The following is a 24,440-nucleotide window of genomic DNA, read 5'->3' as shown; positions in this document are numbered from 1 at the left end:
TCAGGCATTTGCAGGTCCTGGCTCAGCACCTGGCTCCTCTCTCTCCACCCTTTCTCAGAGTCCTGTGCCCATTGCAGAGCACCAGGGCACAGCTTGGCCCTGGGGCACAGCTGCCAACACCTCTGCAGGACATCAGCACAGCCAGAAATGCTTTGTGGCTCGAGGTGCCTTGAACAGCAACCAAACCCTTCCCCTCCTGAGCGCTGCCACAGCCCTCAGCACCACCACCTGAGCCGAGGCAAGCCCAGCAGAGGGGAGCTGCAGCCATACTCACAGGTCTGAAGATGTGAATGTCCTGAGTCCTGGACACCAGGTGGGAGCTTTTGGCAATGCAAGTTGCTGTCTCCAGCTTATCTCCTGTCAGCATCCAGATCTGCAGAGCGAGGCCACCGTGAGCCCTGCGGGGCAAGGCCCAGCTGGCTCTGCTCCAGCTCCTGGCTCCAGGACCCTGCAGCCCTCTTCCCTGCTCCCAGGGGCCAAGGTCTCCTCTCCATGCAGGCAAGGTGAAGCTCCTGGAGAACCCAAGAGCAGGGAGAGCAAAAAGCCCTTCCCCTGGTCCTGCCAGCACCTTGACCAAGGAGGAGAGGAGAGGCCTCAGCAGCCTGGGAGCCTGCTGAGAAGGCAGCAGCCAAGCAATGGGACAGCAGGTCACAGGAAGCACCAGGCTGGAAGGGACCCTCAGAGGTCATCTCCTGCAGGCAGCAGGGACACCTCCAACCAGAGCAGGATGCCCAGGGCCACAGCAAGTCTGATCTTGAATGCTTCCAGGGATGAGGTCTCCACCACACCTCTGAGCAACCTGTTCCTGTGTTCCACCACCCTCACTGTGAAGATCTTTCTCCTGATCAGAGTCACAGAGTGGGTTGGAAGGGAGCTCACCCAGCCCACCCCTCCCTGCCCTCAGCAGGGACATCCTCCCCTAGAGCAGGCTGCTCTCTGCCCTGCCCAGCCTCACCTTCAACATCTCCAGGCATGGGGCCTCAAACATCTCCCTGGGCAACCTGCTGCAGTGTTGCAGCAGCCTCCTGTCCATCCCAAATCTGCCCTGCTCTGCCCCAGAGGGAGAGCTGCAGCCTCGGTGCTGGCCAGGCACAGCTGGGATGCAGACAGCAGCTCAGGCTCCAGCTCCTCCCAGCCCAGCCCTTCACACCTCTGGATGGCTCCCCCCAGCCCTAGGGCAGACAAAGTTGCTGCTGCTGAAGGTGCAGCTGGCAGCTGCCTGTGAACAAGGCCCTGCACAGACCTTCTGCAGAGCTCTGGACACTGCTCCTGCAGCACAGCTTGGACCAGCTCTGTGGGCAGTTCTGGGCTCTGCTGCTGCTGGGCTGGGCACTGGGGAGGGCACACCGCAGATGCTGGGCTCAGCTCTGTGCCTCTCACTCCAAGGACACTGAGGGGCTGGAGCAGGTCCAGAGAAGGGCAACAGAGCTGGGGCAGGCTCTGGAGAGCAGGGCTGGGGAGGAGCCGAGGGAGCTGGGGCGGTGCAGTGTGGGGCAGAGGAGGCTGAGGGCAGAGCTCATTGCTCTCTGCAGCTGCTGAGAGGAGGCTGCAGCCAGGTGGGGGTTGGGCTCTGCTCCCCAGGCTCAGGGGATGGAAGGAGAGGAACTGACCTGGAATTGTGCCAGGGCAGTGTTAAGGTTGGAGAAGAGGAGAACTTTCTTTGCTGCAGCAGTGGTGAGGGGCTGGCACAGGCTGCCCAGGGAGGTGGTGGAGTGCCCATCCTGGAGGTGTTCCAGAAAGGTGTGGCCATGGCCCTGGGGGACAGGGTCTGATGGCCATGGTGGGCTGCAGTGGGTGACCTCAGAGGGCTTTGCCAGCCCAAACCATTCCTGATTCTGTGACTCCAACACCTCCCATTTGGTCTTTGCTGAGACTTCATTGCACGAAAGACACCTTCCTGGGCAGGGGGCTTGGAGCTGAGCACCTCTAGAGGGCCCCTGCAAACCCCAGCAGCCTGTGGGCAGCTGCCCTGTGCCCAGTACCTTTATGCCAGCGTTCCTCAGCATCTCCAGGGTGGGTCTAACGTCTGCCTGCAGCTGATCTTCCACCCCAGTCAGACACAGCAGCTCCATCTCTCGCTCCAGGCTCTCCACCACAGCAGCCACCTTCAGTGTCCTGTCGTGGATGCTGAGCTTGGCCTGGTTGTAGCGGCTCTGTGGGCACAAACACAGCACCCACAGCCCTGCAGGCCCCAGCTCACTGCCCTGCAGCACTGCGCCAGGCACAGCACAGCACCGGGCACAGCACCCACAGCCCTGCAGGCCCCAGCTCACTGCCCTGCAGCACTGCGCCAGGCACAGCACAGCACCGGGCACAGGACAGCACCGGACACAGCACTGCACCAGGCAGGGCCTTGGTGCTGAGGGGCAGGATGGATAGAGGGAGGGGAAGTGGAATGAAGGGAAGAGGGGAGGGAGGGAAATGAGGGAGAGATGAGTAGGTGGATGGATAGAGGGAAGGGGAGATGGATGGAGGTATGGTGAGATGGATGTATAGACAGAAGGACTGAGGGAAGGAAGGGATGAATGGCTGGAGGGGGAGAGGGATGGAGAGAGGGAGGGAGAGATGGATGGATACCTGATGCAGGGATGGCTGGGTAGAGGGAAGGGGGGATGGATCCATGGAGGGAGGGGGGATGGATCCATGGAGGGAGGGGGGATGGATCCATGGAGGCTCCCTCTGAGAACCCGTGGCTCTTGAGGCCATTTGCCAGCCCAGAGCCAAGCATTGCCCAGGCTGTGACACGCTGTGAGCTGCAGCTCAGCTGTCAGTGCCTGCAGCACACTCAAGCTCCCTGCCCCTGCAGCAGAGCTCAGAGGAAGGCTCCCCTGACAGGTGCCACCCCTGGCCTGGCACAAGCCCACCCTGCGGCTCCATACCTCGAAGTCTTGGTACTGCTCCTCAGTCAGGGACTTCTTGGCCACCACCAGCGTGCGCAGCCCCTCCCGGGCCATGTTCCCACACTGCAAGCAGCAAGCACAGGGCAGTTATGCCAACCAGCAGGCCCAGGCTGCAGCCTCTCTGCCAGCAGGGCAGAGCTGAGGCAGCACTCGTTGAGGTGCCTCGGGAGCAGACCTCTGCAGCACCACGCAGCAGCTCCAGCCTCAGCCCAGGACAGCTCCAGGACCATTCCATCGCTTCACCGCTGCAAAGCTGGTCCAAAGCCCGCAGCAGCCAGCTCAGAGTGGCCCCACTGCTCTGACAGCTCCTCAGCCCAGCCCCTCAGCTCACCTGGCTCCCAGGACTCTTCCATCACAATTAAGCAATTCCACTATTCATTAGCCTAATTAATAACTAATTAACCTTCCCTCGACACTCAACTGATGTGACCACTGCCAGGATGGCCCAGAACCTGCAGCGGCCACTGTGGATGTCCCTCCCCATGGCTGCTCCAGTTTCTCATCCCTGCTCTCCTCATGGGTGCCAGGATTTTTCCATCCCAATTAAATAACTACATAACTAATTAACATAATTAATAACAAGTTAACCTTTCCGTGGCCATCCAATCACTTGACCACTGCAAAGATGGTCCAAAAGGAGCAGCAGCAAAGTGCAGTGCATCCCCAGCCCTGCCAAAGCTTCTCATCCCCAACTCTTCAGCTCCCCTGGGTTCTAGGAAGGTTTCCACCACAATTAATAACTCCACTATTAGTAATTAATTACTCTGATTATTAATTAATCACTCCATAACAACCAAATCATTTGATCACTGCAAACAGGGTCCAAAAATTGCAGTGTCCTTGCTCTTGTTGAGGTTTCTCATCCCAACCCTTCAGGTCCGCTGGGTCCTGGCCATCACCATTAAGTAATGCCACAATTCATCACTAATTAACCTTCCCAGCACCTTCACCAGTGCCCATCACAAAGATGGTGCCAATGTGGGCAGCAGCAGCTGCAGAGTGGCCCCACTCTTGTCACACTTTGTCACCAACCCTGTGGTGTCATTCTGGTTGCTGGCAGTGTGCCCCCAGCACTGCCTGCCCCTGCCCTCTGCGGCTCCAATGGCAACAAGCTTCAGCCAACTGCACTCAGTCGAAGCCTGTGGGGCCTGGTCCAGAGGAGAACCACCTGGAAGGGGACAGAGGAGCCAAATGGCAGCAGAACTCAGGTCAGGCTCAACCTCCACAGCTCCCTCCCTGCCCTGCACTCATCTCCACAGCTCCCTCCCTGCCCTGCACTCATCTCCACAGCTCCCTCCCTGCCCTGCACTCATCTCCACAGCTCCCTCCCTGCCCTGCACTCATCTCCACAGCTCCCTCCCTGCCCTGCACTCATCTCCACAGCTCCCTCCCTGCCCTGCACTCATCTCCACAGCTCCCTCCCTGCCCTGCACTCATCTCCACAGCTCCCTCCCTGCCCTGCACTCATCTCCACAGCTCCCTCCCTGCCCTGCACTCATCTCCACAGCTCCCTTCCCTGCCCTGCACTCATCTCCACAGCTCCCTTCCCTGCCCTGCACTCATCTCCACAGCTCCCTCCCTGCCCTGCACTCATCTCCACAGCTCCCTCCCTGCCCTGCACTCATCTCCACAGCTCCCTCCCTGCCCTGCACTCATCTCCACAGCTCCCTCCCTGCCCTGCACTCATCTCCACAGCTCCCTCCCTGCCCTGCACTCATCTCCACAGCTCCCTCCCTGCCCTGCACTCATCTCCACAGCTCCCTCCCTGCCCTGCACTCATCTCCACAGCTCCCTCCCTGCCCTGCACTCATCTCCACAGCTCCCTCCCTGCCCTGCACTCATCTCCACAGCTCCCTCCCTGCCCTGCACTCATCTCCACAGCTCCCTTCCTGCCCTGCACTCATCTCCACAGCTCCCTTCCTGCCCTGCACTCATCTCCAGAGCTCTCTTCCCTGCCCTGCACTCATCTCCACAGCTCCCTCCCTGCCCTGCACTCATCTCCAGTGCTCCCTTCCTGCCCTGCACTCATCTCCAGTGCTCCCTCCCTGCCCTGCACTCATCTCCAGAGCTTCCTCCCTGCCCTGCACTCATCTCCACAGCTCCCTCCCTGCCCTGCACTCATCTCCACAGCCCCCTCCCTGCCCTGCACTCATCTCCAGAGCTCCCTGGGGCAGTGGCTGTGGTGGTGCTGGGTAGCAGGCTGGGGCTGATGGTCTGAGAGGTCTTTTCCCACCTCAGCTTTTCTCTGCTTCTTTTGGGGAAGCCACAAACAGAATCCAAAAGGATTTTGCTTTGGAACCCCTCTTTGAGCTGGGTGCTGCTGGAAGGAGGTTTCCTCTCTGGGTGAAAACCTCTCCTGGCTTAAAGCTGTAAACCAAAGCTCCTTTTGGGCCACTTCGGCCTCATTTTATTTTTGCACCCAGGAGAGCAGAGAATTTCCTCTGGCCATGAAGAGCAGCCAGAGGAGGCAAAGCCTCCCTCAGAAGTGAGGCTGCCCAGCCCCAGCTCCACCCTCCTGAGCTGGAGGCAGACTCCTCTCACCCCTGACTGCACTGCTGGCACCACAAGTTCCTTGTTAGGACTCTGCTGCCTGCCTTGGGGGGGGGGGTAATTTATTTGGTGTCCCTGCAGCCATCCCAAGTGCCCTGCGGCAGCTATGGGCTGCTGCCTGCCCACACCACTGCCAACGTCCACGGGGCAGTGTCTTGCCTGCCTGGCAGGGGCCGAAGGGGAGTGACTGCTGGAGGCGCCCAGTGCAGGCAGAGGGGGAGGGGAGAACAGCAGCTGGGAGGTTCAGACCCTTTCTTTGCAGCAACTCCAGAAATGAGGTGAAAAAACCCCAAAGAGATCCGAGTTTGGTTGAAAGCCTGAGGAAACCTTGGAGCAGCAACCCCAGCTCCCTCTGCAATTCCACACTGGGTCTGAGGGCCACTGCAGCTGTCCTGGGTTGGCTTTGGGAAGTGGGGACCACAGAATCCCAGAATATGAGGGGTTGGAAGGGACCTCCAGAGAGCATCAAGGCCAACCCCCTGCCAGGCAAGGGTCTCCCAGAACACATCCAGGGGGGTTCAGAATCTCTCCAGAGAAGGAGGTTCCACAACCTCTCTGGGCAGCTTGCTCCAGGCTCCAGCACTCTTACAGGGACAAAAGTTTCCCTTCTGTTCCCTTGGTACCTCCCGTGCTCCAGCTGGCACCCACTGCCCCTTGGCCTGGCACTGGACAGGCCTGAGCACAGCCTGGCTCCAGCCCTGCACATCTTTAGCACAGCACTGAGGGCAGCATCAGGCTCCTCTGCTCCAAGCCCCCAGCCCCAGCTCCTCAGCCTGGCCCACAGGAGATGCTCCCTGCCTGCAGCAGCTTCCTGCCTCTGTCCTGGGCTCTCTCCAGCGCTTCCTGAGCTCCCTCTTGAGCCGAGGGGCCCAGAGCTGGGCACTTGTTTAGTTTTCACTTGGGTGGGACTGTGGAGGGCTCTGTTCTGCCGAGGAACGTGGAGGGCTCTCTGCTGACTGCTCAGCTTTTGCTTTGCCTTTGTCTCTGTTCAGCTCTTGCTTGGACAGGAGACGCTCAGGGGCTGTGCTCTGCTTGGAGGCCCTGGGGCTTGCCTCCCTGGGGAGTGCTCAGGCTCCCACTGGAAATGGTTTGGGTTTGGTTTCACTGGAAAATTCCATTTGAGATTTTTAGTTCCCACTTTTTTTCCTTTCCCCCTCAAGTTTTTGATCTGCAATGTTCACACATCTCTGCACCCCAGGTGCCAGCCTGCAGTCCCTGCTGCTTGGGCTCCTCACCTCCTCCTCCAGCCAGTCGTTGTACTGCACGATGGTGGCCATGGCCACGTCTGCTCCCTTCATGTAGAAGGTGATGTCTCCTGAGGCTTCCTCCTGGCAGGGGGCAGAGAGAGGGAGGGAAAATCAGACACAGCCACGACAGCTCCTGCCACCACCTGCCTGCTCCACTGGGCTGGCATGGCTGAGGGGGCTCTGGGCACCCTCAAGGCATCAGAGATGCCCACAGAGGTTCTGGCTCTCAAGGCCTGGGCAAAGGACTGGAGTGCAGGCAAAGAGAAGCCAGAGCAGGGCTCGGAGGCATGGCTCAGTCTGCTCTGCAAACTCCTGGGCACCTCTGAATGGATGCCAGCTTCACCCCAGGCAGCAGAGACTTGCCAAGCTCCCTCCATGCCCCGTGCTGCCTGAAGCATCCCTGGCTGGTGGCATGCCTGGCAGCGGCTTAGCTGTGGCTTGGCACTGACCTAACCATCTGGCAAGACTGCCTGAGGCTCTGCTGCTGCACTGATCTCAGGCTGAGTGCCCACAGAGCTTCCACCTCCCTTGCAGCAAGCTGCTGAGGCTTCACCTGGGCCTGCAGTGCCCACTGCTGGGCTCTCAACTTGGGCAGCTGGCAGGAGCTCAGCACCTGTGGGACACAGCTCAGTCCTGCCTGCAGCCCCCACACCTGCCCTGGGGCTGGAGAAGCAGCGGCCCCTGCAGCCCCTGCAGCTCCAGCAGCCCCCGCAGCCCCTGCAGCACAGGAGATGCATGGAGCCATGGAATGGGTTGGAAAGGATCCTCGAGACCACCCCGTTCCACCCCTGCCACGGGCTGGGACCCTCCCAGCAGCCCAGGCTGCTCCAGGCCTCATCCAGCCTGGCCTTGCGCCCCTCAGGGAGGGAGCAGCCTGTGCCAGCCTCCCTGCTGCTGCAGCACTCTGCACCCTCTCTGCCTCAGGCCCCTGGAGCAAATGCTCTAAGAACAAAAGCTCCTCAGAAACGCCTGCCAAGGTCCACCCGTGGGGAGGGCAAAGCCAGGCCCCAGGCTCACCCTGACGATGATGCCCATCCTCTTGCTCTCGGAGGTGAAGGGGAAGATCTGCAGGATGTAGTAGGTGAGGATGTGCCCAGCAGGGGTCTTCAGCTGCATGGAGGTCAGGTCCCTGCTCACCAGCGTCAGCCCCACACTCTCCGTCCACTGCACCAGAGCTACCTGAAGGGGACGGAAGGGCAGAAAGAGGCAGGCTGGAGTGTGCAGGGTCCCTCGTGCCCTGGCACAAAGCAGGCATTGCCAGGGGGAAAGGCTGAACCCTTCCAAGCAGCAGGGAAAGTGAACAGCAACAGAGGTGAGGCTGAAATCTGCACCCAGCAATGGGAACTCTCTGCCTGAGGCCTGAGGAGGAGTCAGCAGCAGAGTCCTCAGAGGAGCGTGGGCAAGAGGGGACATTGTGCCCCTTTGTCTCGGCTCTGAGCTCACCTCCAAGCCTGCCTCCAGCTCTGCTGTTCCCAGCAGCAGCAGCAGGAGGGCACAGAGCTGCTGCAGAGAGGCCACCAAGGTGCTGGCAGGGCTGGAGCAGCTCTGCTGTGAGCACAGGCTGAGGGAGCTGGGGGGGTGCAGCCTGCAGAGGAGAAGGCTCCAGGAGCACCTCAAAGCTGCTTGAAGGGCACTAGAAGAAAGCTGGGGAGGGACTTTTGAAGCTGTGGGGTAGGGATAGGAGCAGGGGGAAGGGATCCAAGCTAGGGGAGGGCAGATTGAGATTAAACATTAAGAAGAAGCTGTCTAGTGTGAGGGTGCTGAGAGGCTGGCACAGGCTGCCCAGGGAGGCTGTGGCTGCCTCCTGCCTGGGGGTGTTGCAGGCCAGGCTGGATGAGGCCTTGGGCAGCTGAGTGGTCCATGCCCATGGCAGGAGGCTGTGTGGGAGATGAGCTCTGAGCTGCCTCTCCCTCAGTCACTCTGTGCTCCTATGATCTCCATGGTCCCTTCCAACACAACTCACTCTCATCCTGTGACCTCTGAGGTCCCTCCAAGGTTCTGTGAGCAAACAACTGAGCAAGCAACACCTCCCTTCACAGGGCTGCAAAGCGCAGCCAGATGCAGCAGCAGAGCCCAGGAGGAGGGGAGCTGAAGGCTGAGCTCCCCCAGCTGCACCCCCCGGGCTGAACCTGCGACCTGCTGATGCTGCAGCTCGCCCCAGGGCTCTGCTGGGCCACTGCTGAGCTGCTGCAGCGAGCCCCAGGGAGCCCCCTCTCCCTGCAGGCGTCTGCAGGCTGCCCCTCTCCACGCCCCTGGGGGCAGCAGCAGGGAATGCTTTGGCACTGGCAGCGGCTGGCAAGCGCTGGCACCACCCAGCTGGTGCCAGACTGCAACCAGCTAAACGGCGAGAGTCATTCCAGCACTCTCCTCGGGCTCCACTGCCTTGCAAGCACTGCACCAAGGCAGCTCTCAGCCACAACTGAAAGTTATGATACAGACCTGCTGGGGCTTTTCTTTGTGCTTTTGGGGTTTGTTGGTTTATTTTTCCTCTCAGGCTGCAGTTTTGATGCTTTTTAAATGGGCTTTGGGGAGCTTCCTCTGGAAGGCTTTTTTTTCCTAGGCTCCATTTAGCATCAATTCCTGATTCAATTAAAGCAAACTGCAGCATTGGGATCCTTCCAGGAGTGTTTCGAGCAGCAGCCTGGAGAAATGGAAAGGGAATTTGCTGCTGCCTACTCTGAGATGTCAATTTTTCACCTCCCTGATAAAGATTTGGAGTGGGTGAGTCGAGGTGATGCAAAATAATAATTAGCTAAAGCACCGCTGAGAGGAGATCTTTGCCTTCCCTGCCTGCCAGCACCCAAACGTTTCTCCCTGGCTCATTTCCCCTTCCCATCCTGTTCCCAGCTCTCTCCTGTTACCACCTGATCTCTGTCCAAGCCTGAGGGTCACAGAGATCACAGAGCCAGGGAATGGGTTGGGTTGGATGGGACCTTGGAGATCATAGAGCCATGGAATGGGTTGCAAGGGACCTCAGAGGTCACAGGATGAGAGTGAGTTGTGTTGGAAAGGACCATAGAGATCATAGGAGCACAGAGTGACTGAGAGAAAGGCAGCTCAGAGCTCATCTCCCACACAGCCTCCTGCCACGGGCAGGGACCTCTCAGCTGCACTCAGCTGCCCAAGGCCTCATCCAGCCTGGCCTGCAACACCCCCAGGCAGGAGGCAGCCACAGCCTCCCTGGGCAGCCTGTGCCAGGCTCTCAGCAGCCTCACCCTGCACAGCTTCTGCCTCAGCTCCACTCTCAGCCTGCTCTGCCTCAGCTCCAAACCACTGCCCTTGGCCTGGCTCAGAGCCCCTCAGCACAAGTCCCTCTGCAGCCTTCCTGCAGGAGCCCTTCAGGCCCTGGCAGCAGCTCTGAGGTGCCCCTGGAGCCTTCTCCTCTGCAGGCTGCACCCCCCCCAGCTCCCTCAGACACTGGGAGAGCATCACAGACTGGGAAGAGAGGGAAAGGGACCTCTGGAGATCATTGACTCCAACCCCAGTGCCAGGGCAGGGCACACAGAACACATCCAGGTGGGGCTGGAAGCTCTCCAGAGAAGGAGGCTCCAGAACCTCTCTGGGCAGCCTGCTCCAGGCTCCAGCACCCTCACAGCACAGAAGTTTCTCCTCATGCTGAGGTGGCAGCTCCTGGCCTCCAGTTCTGTCCTGTGCTGGGCATCAGCAAAAGGTCCTGGCAGCTCCATCTCGACACACAGCCCTCAGGTCTCTGTAAGCATCACTCAGCGCCCCTCAGGCTGCTCCTGCCCAGGCCCTGCAGCCCCAGGGCTCGCAGCCTCTCCTCCCCACACAGATGTTGCAGTCCCCTCAGCATCTCCCTGGCCCTCCCTGGGGCTCTCTCCAGCAGTTCATAGAATGATAGAGGCACAGAACCAGTCATGGCTGGAAGGCATCACAAGGATCATGCAGCTCCAGCCCCCCCTGCCACTAGATCAGGCTGTGCAAGGCCTCACCCAGCCTGGCTCCCTGTCCCTCTGGAACTGGGAAGGAGCCCAGCACTGGCCACAGCACCACAGGTGCAGTGTGGGCAGGGCAGAAGGGCAGCAGCTGAGGAGGGGCAGCAGAGGGGCAGTAGCAGTGGAGGGGCAGCAGCAGAGGAGTAGTAGTGGAGGTACAGTGGCTAAAGAGGGGCAGCAGCAGAGGAGTAGAAGCTGAAGGGCAGCGGCAGGGCAAGGGCAGCGGCAGGACAAGGGCAGCGGCAGGACAAGGGCAGCGGCAGGGCAAGGGCAGCGGCAGGGCAAGGGCAGCGGCAGGGCAAGGGCAGCGGCAGGGCAAGGGCAGCGGCAGGGCAAGGGCAGCGGCAGGGCAAGGGCAGCAGCTGCCCCAGCCCGGCAGGACGCCTGACCCCGCGCCCGCCGGCGGCACTGACCTCGTCGGGGCTGGAGGCCTGGTAGGCTCTGCTGTCGTCGCTGAAGTCCTGGTCCACCTCGGCGTCCTCGGTGTCGGCGGCGCCGGCGCGGCCCTCGTAGACGGGGGTGACATTGTGGCACAGCGCCAGCGCCTTGACGGCCTCCTGCACGCGGCTGCTGACGCTCCTGCGCACCTTGGGCGCTGCCTGCGCCCTGCGCGGAGTGCAGCCGGGGCCGGAGCTGCTGCCGCCCGCCGCGGGCACCGCTGCCTGCGCACGGCAAGGGAGGGAACGAAACCGGAGAGTCACAGGACCGAGCGGCATGGCAGAGAGCTCCCAGCTCCTGCACCCAGCCTAGCACCCAGCCCTGCCCAACCAACCAGACCATGGCACTGAGTGCCCCAGCCTGGCAGCAGAGCCCAACCCCACCTGGCTACAGCCTCCCTGCAGGCAGCTGCAGGCAGCAATCAGCTCTGCCCTGAGCCTCCTCTGCTGCAGGCTGCACCCCCCCAGCTCCCTCAGCCTCTCCTCACAGGGCTGTGCTCCAGGCCCCTCCCCAGCCTTGCTGCCCTGCTCTCAACACCTTCCAGCACCTCAACAGCTCTCTGCAATGGAGGAGCCCAGAGCTGGACACAGCACTGCAGGGGTGGCCTGAGCAGTGCTGAGCACAGGGGCAGAAGCAGCTCCCTTGTCCTGCTGCCCACACTGCTCCTGAGCCAGCCCAGGATGCCATTGGCTCTGCTGCCCACCTGGGCACTGCTGCCTCCTCTGCAGCTGCTCTCTGCCAGCACCCCCAGGGCCCTCTCTGCCTGGCTGCTCTCAGCCACTCTGGCCCCAGCCTGTAGCACTGCTTGGGGTTGCTGTGGCCAAAGTGCAGAACCTGCCCTTGGCCTGCACTGCAGAGGGACCTCGCAGATCATGCCCAGTGTGGTCACAGGTGGCTCTCAGCCAGGCTTGGCTGCTCCAGGCCTCACCCAGCCTGGCCTGCACCACCCCCAGGCAGCATCAAGCACTCAAAAGCCATCAGGAGATCAGGAGCAGGTTTTGGCATGGGGGGGGTCTGGGTTGGTTTCTTGGTTTGGCTGTTTTTGGGGGGCTCAGGTTTTTCAGTGGGTTGGGTTTTTCGGGGGGGGGGGGGAGTTGACTTCTGGGGAGTTGTTTTGGGAGGTTGTTTTTTTTGGGGGGGGAGGTGGGTTAGCTTTTTTGAGGGGGCTCAGTTTTTTTGGGGGGAGCTGTTTCTGAGGGAGGTTTCCTTCACTCTCCCAAGCCCCCACCCTAGCTCCACCAGCAGCTCTCCCCCAAAGCCTCTTCACCGAAGCTCTCCCTGGGGTGAGCGAGGAGCAAACCTCAGTGGGAGGCAGCTTGGGGCCCTCCTCTGTGCCCCTCCTGCCTGCAGGCTGCTGCGCCCTGGAGCTGCTGCCCAGCAGTGCTGGCTGGGGCAGCCCCTTCCCTTCCTGCTCCTCTGCCTCTGCTCCCCAGCTCCTGCTGCATTTGCATTCAGGCCATGCCTGATGCCATTACAGCCCCAGATAAATGAAGCTGCTTTACCCCTTCTGAATTATGTTATGTTTATTGATGCTTGTATAATTTAATTCCCACCCCAATCCCATTAAATCTCCTGCCCTCTATCACAGAATGCTTCCAGTGGGGAAACAGAATCAGGTTATAATAGATTTGTGTGTTGCATTAAGATGACAATAGTCTGCTAGGTCCACTGTAATAATAAAGCAGAACACAAACGAGGGCTAAAATCAATGTCACACAACTGCCACAGCTGCTATTAGCAGAGATTAAATCAAGGCCTGCTCAGCCTCCCAGCAGGGTGTGCTGCTTGCTGGGGCTGCTGCCCAGATGCCTTCCTTTTCCCTTCTCATTTCCAGAGCTGCTACCAGCACATGGGCCCTGGGGAGGAACCAGCACAGCCCAGGGGTGACCTGCTGGGGAGCAGCTCCACGGAGAGAGACCCTGGAGTGCTGGTAGGCAGCAAGGGCTGCATGGCACAGCCATGGGCACCTGTGCCCAAGAGGGCCAAGGGCAGCCTGGGGTGCATGAAGTGTGTGGCCAGCAGGGCAAGGGAGGGTCTCCTGCCCCTCTGCTCTACCCTGGTCAGGCTGCATCTGGAGTGTTGTGTCCAGGTCTATGCTCCCCAGTTCAAGAGGGGCAGGGAACTGCTGGAGAGCCCAAGGGAGACTGTGAGGATGCTGAAGGGCCTGGGACAGCTGTGTGAGGAGGAGAGGCTGAGAGCCCTGGGGCTGGGCAGCCTGGGGAGGAGAAGGCTGAGAGGGGACCTGAGCAGTGGTTACAGAGAGCTGAGGGGTGGGGGGCAAGAAGCAGGTTCCAGGCTCTGCTCAGTGGTGCCCAGAGACAGCACAAGGAGCAGTGGGCACAAACTGGGACCCAGGAGCTGCCACTTCAGCATGAGGAGAAACTTCTGTGGTGTGAGGGTGCTGGAGCCTGGAGCAGGCTGACCAGAGAGGCTCTGGAGTCTCCTGCTCTGGGCACTTTGCATGTGTTCTGTGTGCCCTGCCCTGGGTGCCCCTGCCCTGGCAGGGTTTGAGCTGAATGATCTCTGGAGGTCCCTTCCCAAACCTCTCCCAATCTGTGGGACCATTCGCTCAGCATTTTGGACTCAAAGAACTGGACCCTAGGGGGCTTCTGCAGCTGAACAGTTCCAGGGCTGCAGTTAAAGAGGCAGCAATGCTATGGGAAGAGCTCCCCCAGCCTGCAGGCATGCTGTGAAAAATCACTAATTAAAGGTGAGCAGTTAACTGAAGGGAGGTACCTGTGAGTAGGAGCTGACAATGTGGCTCTGGATTTCATCCATGGTGTCTGTGCCATAGGACACAGTCCCCAAGTGCAGGCGCTTGAAGATCATCTCGTTCTGGGTCAGAGTTCCTGCAGGAGAGGAGGGAAACCTCACAGAGCAGCCAAAAGGATGGGGAAAGGCACTCAGCACCCACCCCCATCCCTGCTCCGGGGAGGAAGAGAGGAAGCAGCAGCTAGTGACAGCTTGGGTCACTCAAGGAATGTTGGTGGAGGAAGATCAGGGGCATGGCAGTGAGGGTGGGAGACACTGATCAGGTCCCCAAGAGCCTGCCCTGCAGGCTGCAGCCCTTTGTCCTTCCAGACCTTCCTCATCTGGGTTCTCATCAGCATCTACCAAGGTAAGAAAGGCTCCTCCTGATCTTCCTCAGCTGAGAATGTTTAGCTGCTCTGAGCAGGGCTGCTGTGGGAGAGCTCCCACAGCTTCCCATCTCTCCAGCACTTCTGGATGTTGCTGGCAAAGGAAGGTTCCTGGAAGGTTCCAGCTCTGAGCTGCCCCTGGAGCCTTCTCCTCTGCAGGCTGCACCCCCCCAGCTCCCTCAGCCTGTGCTCACAGCAGAGCTGCTCCAGCGCTGCCAGCACCTTTGTGGCCTCCTCTGGCCTCTCTGCAGCAGCTCTGTGCCCTCCTGCTGCTGCTGGGGACAGGCTTGGAGGTGAGCAGTGGCACCTGGCAGGCAGGGAAGCTTCCCCCCTGGCAAACACCAGAGACTAAAATCCCCAGCCTAAAGAGCAAAACCCCAACCCCACCCCCTCTGTCCACCAGTGTACACTGCAGGAGGTCTCCAAGTCAATCTCCACCACCCTCTTGACTTTCCAGCCATGCCAACCTCTCCTCACTACCCTCAGAGCTCTGCCAAGCCTCTGAGTTAAAATAAACCCTCCCCAGGAGCTGTGAAATTAAACCCTCCGCAAAGCCTCAGGCAGCAGGCAACTGTCAGCTCCACTTCCCACCAGCTCTAATTGCTGCTTGGGAGAGGAAACAGCCCTGAGCAGGAAACCAAAGCAGCCCCAGGACAGTGATATGGGAAGATCATCTCCACTGACACCACTGCAGCAGCACTGCTCAGGCTGCAGGAGGGGAGGGCAGAGGTGTGGGGACTCTTTGGCCTCCCTCAATCCCCTCTCAGCAAGCAGAGGAGAAAAGCAAAGGAAAGCAGAGAGGTGGAAGAGGCAGAGTGGTGTGGGTGAGAAGCTGAAGGGTGGGCTGGGGGCAATGCAGAGGGACCTGGGCAGGCTGGAGGGGTGGGCAGTAGAACCTCTGAGGCTCTGCAGGGCTAAGGGCAGGTCCTGCACCGAGGGCAGGGCAGCCCTCGGGACCCCTCCAGGCCAAAGAGTGAGCAGCCTGAGAGCAGCCCTGCAGAGCAGGACTTGGGGGTGCTGGGGCAGAGGCTGGGCAGGAGCCAGCAGTGGGCACTGGCAGCAGAGAGGGCCAAGGGCAGCCTGGGCTGCAGGCAGAGCAGCGTGGGCAGAGCTGCAGAGAGGGGATCCTGCCCCTCTGCTCTGCCCTGGGCACAGCTCAGCTGCAGGGCTGGGGCCAGCTGTGGGCCCCCAGCACAGCAAGGCCATGGAGCTGGGGGTGGGCAGCATGGGGAGGAGAAGGCTGCAGGCAGAGCTCAGAGCTGCTGCCAGGGCCTGCAGGAAGGCTGCAGAGGGACTGTGCCCAAAGGGCTGCAGGGACAGGCCCAGGGCAGTGGTTTGGGCTGAGAGCAGAGCAGGCTGAGAGTGGCTGTGAGGAAGAAGCTGTGCAGCAGGAGGCTGCTGGAACCCTGCAGCAGGTGGCCCAGGGAGGTGTTTGAGGCCCCATGGCTGGAGGTGGTGAAGGTGAGGCTGGGCAGGGCTGAGAGCAGCCTGCTCTAGGGGAGGATGTCCCTGCACTGGGTGGGCTCTGGGGTCCCCTCCAGCCCTCTCTGAGGTGTGGGCCATCCCCAGAAGCCTCTGTTGGGCCCCAAAGCTGCCTGGTAGTGCTGAGCTCTGCAGTGTGAGGAGCATTGCCTGGCTGCCAGAGCTGCCCTGCCCAGGGCTGTGCCTAGGCTCTGCTCCTCAGCAAGGAGCTTTTGGCTGCTCAGTGTCCCTCAGACTGCTCCCTCCTGTGCCAGAGCAGTGAAGTGTGCCCATCGTGGCACCGTGGCATCCTGCTCATGGTGACAGGGCCAGCAGAGGAGGCTAATTAGGCTGTGATTGGAGTGGAGGCTGCTGGAGGTTGCCATGGTGACACATCTGCACACAGAGCTGCTCCTCCATCCCCAGCTGACATCTGGGAGCTGCTGGGGGCAGGCTGCAGGCTGGCACTGCCCAGGGGGGCAGGGAATGTGCTCTCCACCTGCTGGGGCAGGGCATCCTCCTGGCTGCCGCCCTGTGCCAGGGCACAAAGCTGCAGAGAAGCCCCCAGGCCTCAGAGCCAGCTCCAGTGCAGCAGCTCCTCTGGTCCTGGGGGCTCTCCCTTGCTGGGGGTCAGCTGCCTGCAGGACAGTGCAGCACTGCTCTGGGGGTCAGCACCCACCTTTACTGATGCCATCCCTCGGCCTGGGAGGGAGGTGCCAGCTGGGGTGCTGGGCAGGGGTAAGGGGCAACAGCAGGCAGCAGCTCCCAGCGTTTCTGACAAGGGCTGCTGGAGATGACACAAGAGGAGGTGGATTGAAGCTGCAAGAGAGGTGTTCAGAAGGGCTTGCAGGGAGAGGAGGGCAGGCAGTGGCTTGGCCAGGCTCAGGTTGGGCAGCAGTGTGAGGGTGGGCACACAGGGTACAGGCTGCCAGGGAGGCTGTGGCTGCCCCCTCCCTGGAGGTCTCCAAGGCCAGGCTGGACGAGGCCTTGAGCAGCCTGTGCTGGCAGGAGGTGTCCCTGCCCGTGGCAGGAGGTTGGCATTGGAGGGGCCTGAAGGTTCTTTCCACCCCTCCCCCACTTGTTAGGGCAGCTGAGGATAGGACCCCAGACTCACAGAGTGGGAGAAAACCCAGCCCAGCCCCAGCCCTGGCTGAGACTTGGCTCCAGCAGCTGTGGCACTTGTGGAAGCCCTTCTCAAAGCAGGGGTTTTATCCCACAGCTCCTCCTGCTAGCACTGTCCTGAGAGCATGGAAGGGCTGAGGAGGGCTGGCACAGGGATCTGAACTGTCCAGGCCTGGGGCTCTGCTTTGTTACAGCCTCCCACCAACACCCAGGCTGGCAAAGCCCACCCTAGAGCCCTACTCCCACCTTCAACCACATCCCCAGCAGCACATCCTGAAAGCCCTGCAGGGCTGGGGACTCCACCACCTCCCTGGGCAGCTCAGCCTGAGCTCAGCTTGCTGGTGGGTCCAGCCCTGAAGTGGCCTGTACCAGCAGGGCCACCCTGGGATGCCTGAAGGGCCTGGATCTGGGGGCAGACAGGAGAAGATCTCAAGGCTCCTACAGTAGTTGGGGTTGGAAGAGACTTGAAAGATCCCAGAATGGGTAACAAGTGGTGCCTGGCACAGCAGTGTGCCCTGGGGGCCAAGGGGGCCAATGGGACCCTGGGAGGCATTGAGCAGAGTTCAAGGAGGGGTTCTCTCTCTGCCCTGGGGAGACCTCATTTGAGCACTGCCTTCAGTCTGGGGCTCCCCAGGTGCAGAGGGGCAGGGAGCTGCTGGGGAGAGTCCAAAGGAGGGCTGTGAGGATGAGGAGGGGACTGAAGCACTGCCTGGTGAGGAGAGGCTGAAGGCCCTGAGGCTGAGTCTGGAGAAGAGCAGACTGAGAGGGGATTGAATCAATGCTTATCAATAGCTGAGGGCTGGGGGTCAGGAGGGGGGGACAGGCTCTGCTCACTGCTCCCTGGGACAGGACAAGCAGCAATGGATGGAAGCTGCAGCACAGGAGGTTCAGCTCAGCACAAGGGGAACTTCTTGCCTGGATGGGTCCTAGAGCCTGGCACAGGCTGCCCAGAGAGGCTGTGGAGTCTCCTCTGGAGCCTTTCCAGGCCTGTCTGGATGTGTTCTGTGTGCCCTGAGCTAGACTGGATGGTCCTGCTCTGGCAGGGGTTGGACTGCAGGAGCTCTTTGGGTCCCTTCCAACCCCTGGTATCTGTGACTCCTTTGTGCCCCTTCCCAGCCCGGCACCCTCTGCTCCCGTGTGAGCAGGCAGGAGGGCCCTTGCAGCGGCGGCGGGCAGGGGCAGCGCCGGGCCCGCAGGGGGCAGCGCAGTACCTGTCTTGTCGGTGAGCAGGTAGACCAACCTGCCCAGCTCCTCGGGGATGGTGCTGGTGCGCACCACCGTGCCCGGGATCTGCTCGTCCCGCATGATCATCCAGCCGTAGGCTGCTTTGCCCATGTCCAGGTTCACTCGCAGGCTGCAAAGGGAAGCGGGGCAGGGTCAGTGCCCAGCCTGCCGTGGCACAGCAGGGCAGCAGGCATGGGGCACAGTGCCCGCCGCGGGCTGCCGGAGCCCAGGGAGCCTCCTGGCACACAGCGAGGGGCTGGGGGCAGGCTGCAGGGAGCTGCAGGGCAGCAGAACAAGCAAATAGTCCCCAGGGGCAGCCCCGGGGAGGGCATTAAGCAGGGCCCTGCAGCTTCCACCTGAGTTCGTCTGCATGGCTGTTTCCTCTGGCTGTGCTCTCAAGTGTCCCCAGGCTGTCTTCTTCTCAATGCATTCATGGCAGGCCAGGATTAGATCTCCTGATAGCCTCAGCAGGCTGATCAGTGCCCAGAGCAGGTCCAGCAGGGCTGCTCTCTGCACAGCCTCCTCCCAGGCTCAGCAGCTTTCCTGGCACCTTCTCTTCCAGCCCCCTGCCAGGATCAGATTCCCTCCCAGGAGCAGCCAGGCTACATCCTGGCTGGGCAGGCCTTGCCCTTCCCCTCCTCCCTCCCTTCCCCCTCCTACCTGATGGGGATGATGTAGGAGAAGAGCAGGAGGAAGCGGAACAAGTTGCGGTACCAGGGGCCCACGAAGCCCTGCAAGGTCACCATGACAACTGAAAGGGCAACTAAAGCCAGGAAGAGGGCTTTGGTCAGCTGGTTCAGCTCCAGGTCCAGCAGCCCGACCTAGAGGAGGAGCAGACAGCAGTGAGCTCCACTGGCACTCCTCTGCTGCCTCCTGGACCCCTCTCAGTGGAACCGGAGGCACTCAGACCCCACAGGGAGCCTGGGCCAGGCTCTCAGCACACAAACTCCTTCTGCTCTGTGCTGAGTGTCCTCCTTCAGCCCTGTGCTGTCACAACAGGCCCTGCTCAGCAGCAGCAGAGGGACCCCAGGGGATGATGCTGAACCCATGCCATTGCCATCCCTCCCCAGTAATTAACCTCACTTAACAAGCAAAAGGAATTAATCACTCTGGAGCTACAGAAGGCAGCTCTGGGTCTGTCTCACGAGAAGATGAAGACTCAAACAGCTCTTCTTTCCCTCTCTGCCTCCTTTCTTTGGCTCACATCCTGGCCCTTTACAGACTCAATCTGCACTCAGTCTGGAGACCCAAAGTGAAATCTGAGCACAAGAAAGTGGTTTCTGAGCCCAAACCCAACCTGAGCACAGGGAACCAGAGTGCAGGAGACCCTCCCGAGCTACACCCGCAGCGGAGCTGTGGCTGCAGCCCTCTGGTGTGGTGCTGAGGCAAGCACTCAGCTCCTGCCCCTGAGGTGCTGCTCTGGATCACCTCTCAGGACCCCTCCTCATGCCAGCCCTGCCTCTGCACCCACGCTGCCTCAGCAGCTCAGCACAACAGGGTCGAGGGGAAGGCGCTGCTGCCAGCCAGCTGCCTGGCACCCTGCTCCTCTGCCAGGCTGCGCCCACCCAGACAGCCTGATGGAGCTCTGCAGGGCCAGCCCCGAGCCGGGGAACCACAGCATCAGCCCCTTCCTGCACTCCCCTCTCCTCTTTCAGCACCCTCCTGGCCTCTCTCAGTGTCTGGCCTGGCTGGCAGGAGCCTGGCAGCAGTGGAGGCAGAGGCTCAGCAGAGGGTGCTGCCGACTGGTGCCAGCTGCTGCTGCAGAAGGCTCTCAGACAGCACAGCTCTGGACCTGTTTACTCCGAGAGGGTTCCAGAGTTCCCCCTTCAGGAGCTGACAGCTACAACCAAACCAGCACCTTCCAGACCTTCACCCAGCCACAGGCCTGCACTCCTGGGTGCCAACAGCCAGCTACTGTGCCAGCAGATGTCCTGCAGCTGTGCCAAGTGGCACACTCCAAAGGGCTCAAAACGTGCCCAGAGGGGATGGAGAACCTGAGGAAGTCTCTGCCCTCCGTGCAGGGTAGTGCTGAGTTAGGCACTCACCTCCTGCCAGCTGCAGACCTCTTCCCAAGGCCACACATCCACTTAGAGCAAGCTCAGAAAGGTCCTGCAGCTGGGTCAGGGCAATGCCAAGCACAAGCCCAGGCTGGGTGAGCAGTGGTGAGGAGCAGGCTGGGGGGTGCCAGTTAGTGCCAAGTGCCCAGGAGCCAGCACTGGGCACAGCCCAGAGCCAGCTGTGTGCTGGCTGCAGGCAGAGCAGGGAGAGCAGCAGCACAGGGAGGGAATCCTGCCCCTCCAACCTGCTCTGCTCAGCCCTTGCCTGCAGCACTGCCTCCAGCCCTGGGGAACCCAGCACAAGGGCCTGGAGCAGGTCCTGAGGACCCACGGAGATGCTCAGAGGGTGCAGAACCTCTGCTGTGGGGACAGGCTGGGAGAGTTGGGGCCGTTGAGAGTTGAGAAGGCTCCAGGGAGACCTCGGAGCAGCTTTCCAGTGCCTGAAGAGGCTGCAGGAGAGCTGAGGAGGAACTTGTGACAAGGACTGGCAGTGCCAGGACCAGGGGAATGGCTCTGAGCTGGGAGAGGGCAGACTGAGACTGGAGAGGAGGAAGAGATTCTTTACAGTGAGGGTGGGGAGACACTGGTGGAGGCTGCCCAGGGAGGCTGTGGATACCCCTCCCTAGGGCCAGGCTGGAGGAGTCCTGAAGCATCCTGTGCTGGTGGGAGGTGTCCCTGCCCACAGCAGTGGGGTGGAGGAGATGACCCCCGAGGTTCCTTCCAGCCTGAGCCACTCTCTGTCAGCTGAAGCAGCTTTCAGCACTACCAGGCCACCACTGCCTGACAACCTTTCCCCCAGAGTGACCTCCTGCTCTGTGCTGCCTGCCTCTGAAAGCCACTCTGTGACCTGCTCCTAGGCAAAGGCCTTGCCAGCCAAGCCCAGGAGCTGGGGCTGGCATGAGAGGCTGCCCAGCCTGACAGCTCCTGCTGCAAGGGTCTTGTCCCAGCCTCCAAAGAAAGCCCTGCTCAGAGGGCTGGTCTCACCATGATTACGCCCTCCAAAGTACCAATTAGCAGGCATCAAGAAACCAGAGCAAGTTGACACTCTGCAATAAAGCAAATCACTTCCACTTGGAGGGGCAGAAAACGTTTCACAAGCTGCAAGAAGCTTTGTTAAAACAGAGGAGGGGAGTGGGGAGGAGGAAAACCAACCCAGCCCGACCAGGAAGTGGCTAATAAGGTTTAATGATGCATGTCAGGAAGCCACAGGATGGAGGGAAACACAGCTGGGCCCTTTGGTAAAGCCTGGTCCACACAGCTCTGCAGCCCAGCAGCAGCTGTGCCAGTGCCAGGGGGCACACTGCAGAGGCTGCTGCTGCACCACCAGGACGATGCAAGCTGCTGGCCCCCCAGAACCACAGGAGGGTGAAAGGAAGGTGCTGGAAGGTTGGGGTGGAAGAGGGAAGAGCAGGCTGGGGGCAGGGGAACCATCAAGAGACTCAGCACAGAGCAGTGGGTGCCAGGCTGAGCCCTCAGCCCCCTAAAGGCCACCTCTGGTAATTAATTAATGCCCTTCATTGATTGTTAGATTAGTATTAATAGAGGAACCCTGGGCATTGTCTTTGCGTGCCAGGCTGAGCCCTCAAAATAGCCTCCTAAATGCCACCTGTTAATTAATGCCCTTCAATGATCATTAACAAATCCTGGGTGTCACTCTGGGTGCCAAGCTGACCCCTGGCAGTGCCACCTCTATTCATTAATGCCCCTTCATTGGTTAAACTAATCAAAGGAACCCTGGTGTCACTCTGGGTGCCAGGCTGACCCCTGGAAATAAGCCCCTAGATGCCACCTCACTGAGGGCATGCAGTGCCCCTGCGCTTGCCTGCTCAGTGCCACGAGTGTCGCTGCCGGGATGCAAGGAGCGCAGCCTCCTGCCGCCAGGCGCCGGGGGCGCTGCTGCCTGCCTGCCTGCCTGCCGCTGGGCTGCTCCTGCCTGCCTGCCTGCCTGCCGCTGGGCTGCTCCTGCCTGCCTGCCTGCCTGCCGCTGGGCTGCTCCTGCCTGCCTGCCTGCCGCTGGGCTGCTCCTGCCTGCCTGCCTGCCGCTGGGCTGCTCCTGCCTGCCTGCCTGCCGCTGGGCTGCTCCTGCCTGCCTGCCTGCTGCTGGGCTGCTCCTGCCTGCCTGCCGCTGGGCTGCTCCTGCCTGCCTGCCTGCCGCTGGGCTGCTCCTGCCTGCCTGCCTGCCGCTGGGCTGCTCCGTGCCCGGGCTGCGGGCAGCAGCCAGCGGCAGACGACAGAGCACTTGGGACTGGCACCAGACGGCAGCTGAGGGTGACTGGAGGCAGCTGAGGGCACCGAGGTGTCCTGCACCAGGCTAAAGAACACCTCAAGTGCTCCCAGAGGCATGAGGCAGCTTCTGGAAGGGGCCCGAGAGGCCCAGGGCAGCAGCAGAGCTGAGGCCTCGGAGCTCTCCTGGTGCCCGCAGAATGCCCTGGGCTGGGGCCAGACAGGGCAGGCAGAGGGCAGCTGCAAGCCCAGCACCAGCCAACTGCCAGCTGACCTGGGCACCCGGGGTGGGCACCCTGCAGGAGGCAGCTGGCTGGGGCAGAGAGCTGCTTGCTGCTGGAACGCAGCTCCTCAGCACCAGCCCCGCAGCGCAGCAGGGGAGGTGGCTGCAGGTGGGGCCTGGCTGCAAGGCATCGAGGCTGGAAACCTGCAGCACTGCCCAAGCAGCCCTCAGGCCATGCAGCATGGCACAGCCAGGCTGAAACTGTGCCTCCAGGGCTCAGGGAGACACAGCAGGCCTCGGCTTGCAGGGATGCAGCCTCCCACCCAACCACCCAGGAGGCCTGCGGCGCTCTGCCTGCTCTGCACCAGAGGCAGGCAAGGCAGAGAAACAGCTCAGAGAACCCCAGGCTGGGTTGGCTGGGGGGAACCCTGCAGGTCATGGAATGGGCTGGAAGGGACCTTACAGGTCATGGAACCACAGAATGGGCTGGATGGGACCTTCAAGGTCATTTGCTTCAACTCCTGTTCCACGGGCAGGGACACCTCCCGCCAGCAGAGGCTGCTCCAGGCCTCACCCAGCCTGCTCCTGAACACCCCCGGGCAGGTTGTGGATCACAGAAGCACAGAATGGGAGCTCTGATCAGTCTCCTTGCCATATCCTCTCTCAGTCTCCCCTCTCCCAGCTCCAATCCATTGTCCCTCAACCTGTCACTCCCATCCCTTGTCACAAGTCCCTCCCCAGCTCTCCTGGAGCCCCTGCAGGTCCCGGCAGGCTGCTCTGAGGTCTCCCTGGAGCCTTCTCCTCTCCATGCCCTACAGCCCCAGCTCCACCAGCCTGTGCCCGCAGGGGAGGTACAGAGCTGCGCTCAGCTCAGCCTGCACAGCCCAGCCACAGCCCAGCAGGTCTCACTTCTGCACGGCTGGGGGCAGGTGCTGTGGCCAAGAGCAGCAGGGAGGTGCCCCCAAGGACTGACCTTGTTCTTTGGGTTGGATGTGTTCATCACGCTCCGAGTCTCCTTGCCTGTGTAGATGACGACGCCAATGACGGTGCCTGCAGGCAGAGCAGAGAGAGAGCAGGAGACAGGGGCAAGGGCAAGGCTCCACTCTGGCAGCTCTTGCAGGCTTTGCCACCAGCTGAAAACTTGCCTGGATGAAAGGCTGCAGGCACCTCAGCCTCTCAGGCACACTGAGTGGATGGCAGAGCCCAGAGCTGCCCCAGCGTGGCCCTGCCAGCACCAGGCCTCTGCTGCTGCTGCTCCTCCCTGCTGCTCGCTGCTCTCCTCCTTGGCTTCTTCTGCTTCCCCTGCTCTGCTGCTTCCAGTAGTTCCACCTCTTCCTTGCCTCCCTCCTTGCCTGCCTGCCTTCTGGCCCCAATTCACCTCCACACAGATCTTGCACATCCTGTCACAAGTTTCTCCTCCTGTTCAGGCAGCACCCCCTGGGCTCCAGTTTGTGACCCTCACCCTCTCACTGGGCACCACTGACAAGAGCCTGGCCCCAGCCTCTTGCTCCCCTCACAGGTCCTTTAGCTCTTGCTGAGCACTGCCCAGATCCCTCTGGGGCTGCTCCTCTCTAGGCTCACCATCCCCAGGGCTCTCAGCCTTTGCTCCTCAGCAGCTCTGCAGTCAGGGCTGGAAGGGAGCACAAGGAGCAGCCAGTGCCAACCCCCTGCCATGCCCAGGGACACCCTACCCTAGAGCAGGCTGCCCACAGCCTCAGCCAGCCTGGCCTCAAACACCTCCAGCCATGGGGCCTCAACCACCTCTCTGGGCAACCCCTGCCAGCCTCTCACCACTCTCCTGCTCAACAACTTCCTCCTCACCTCCACTCTGACTCTCCTCACCCCCAGCTTTGCTCCATTCCCCCCAGCCCTGGCGCTCCCCTGGACTCTCTCCAGCAGCTC

The 24,440-nt window shown here is 61.1% G+C and overlaps 1 protein-coding gene across 3 annotated transcripts in view; it reads right to left on the bottom strand.

Annotated features, from left to right (window-relative positions):
• The window catches only part of ATP9B (ATPase phospholipid transporting 9B (putative)), a 59,122-nt gene that overhangs the window by 8,643 nt on the left and 26,039 nt on the right, over positions 1–24,440 (bottom strand). For all 3 annotated transcript variants that reach the window (XM_064161245.1, XM_064161247.1, XM_064161246.1), the window contains exons 11-20: positions 23,512–23,588; positions 18,696–18,856; positions 18,023–18,165; positions 13,828–13,940; positions 11,067–11,315; positions 7,715–7,876; positions 6,686–6,778; positions 2,880–2,963; positions 1,983–2,153; positions 275–373 (exon numbers count right to left, since the gene is read on the bottom strand). In XM_064161245.1, coding sequence (XP_064017315.1) covers positions 275–373; positions 1,983–2,153; positions 2,880–2,963; positions 6,686–6,778; positions 7,715–7,876; positions 11,067–11,315; positions 13,828–13,940; positions 18,023–18,165; positions 18,696–18,856; positions 23,512–23,588 — 1,352 coding nt within the window. The remainder of the gene's footprint in view (positions 1–274; positions 374–1,982; positions 2,154–2,879; positions 2,964–6,685; positions 6,779–7,714; positions 7,877–11,066; positions 11,316–13,827; positions 13,941–18,022; positions 18,166–18,695; positions 18,857–23,511; positions 23,589–24,440) is intronic.

The sequence above is a fragment of the Pogoniulus pusillus genome, chromosome 21 (assembly GCF_015220805.1).
Source record: "Pogoniulus pusillus isolate bPogPus1 chromosome 21, bPogPus1.pri, whole genome shotgun sequence".
NCBI classification, from domain to species: domain Eukaryota; kingdom Metazoa; phylum Chordata; class Aves; order Piciformes; family Lybiidae; genus Pogoniulus; species Pogoniulus pusillus.
This window is presented reverse-complemented; position numbering and strand designations above follow the sequence as displayed.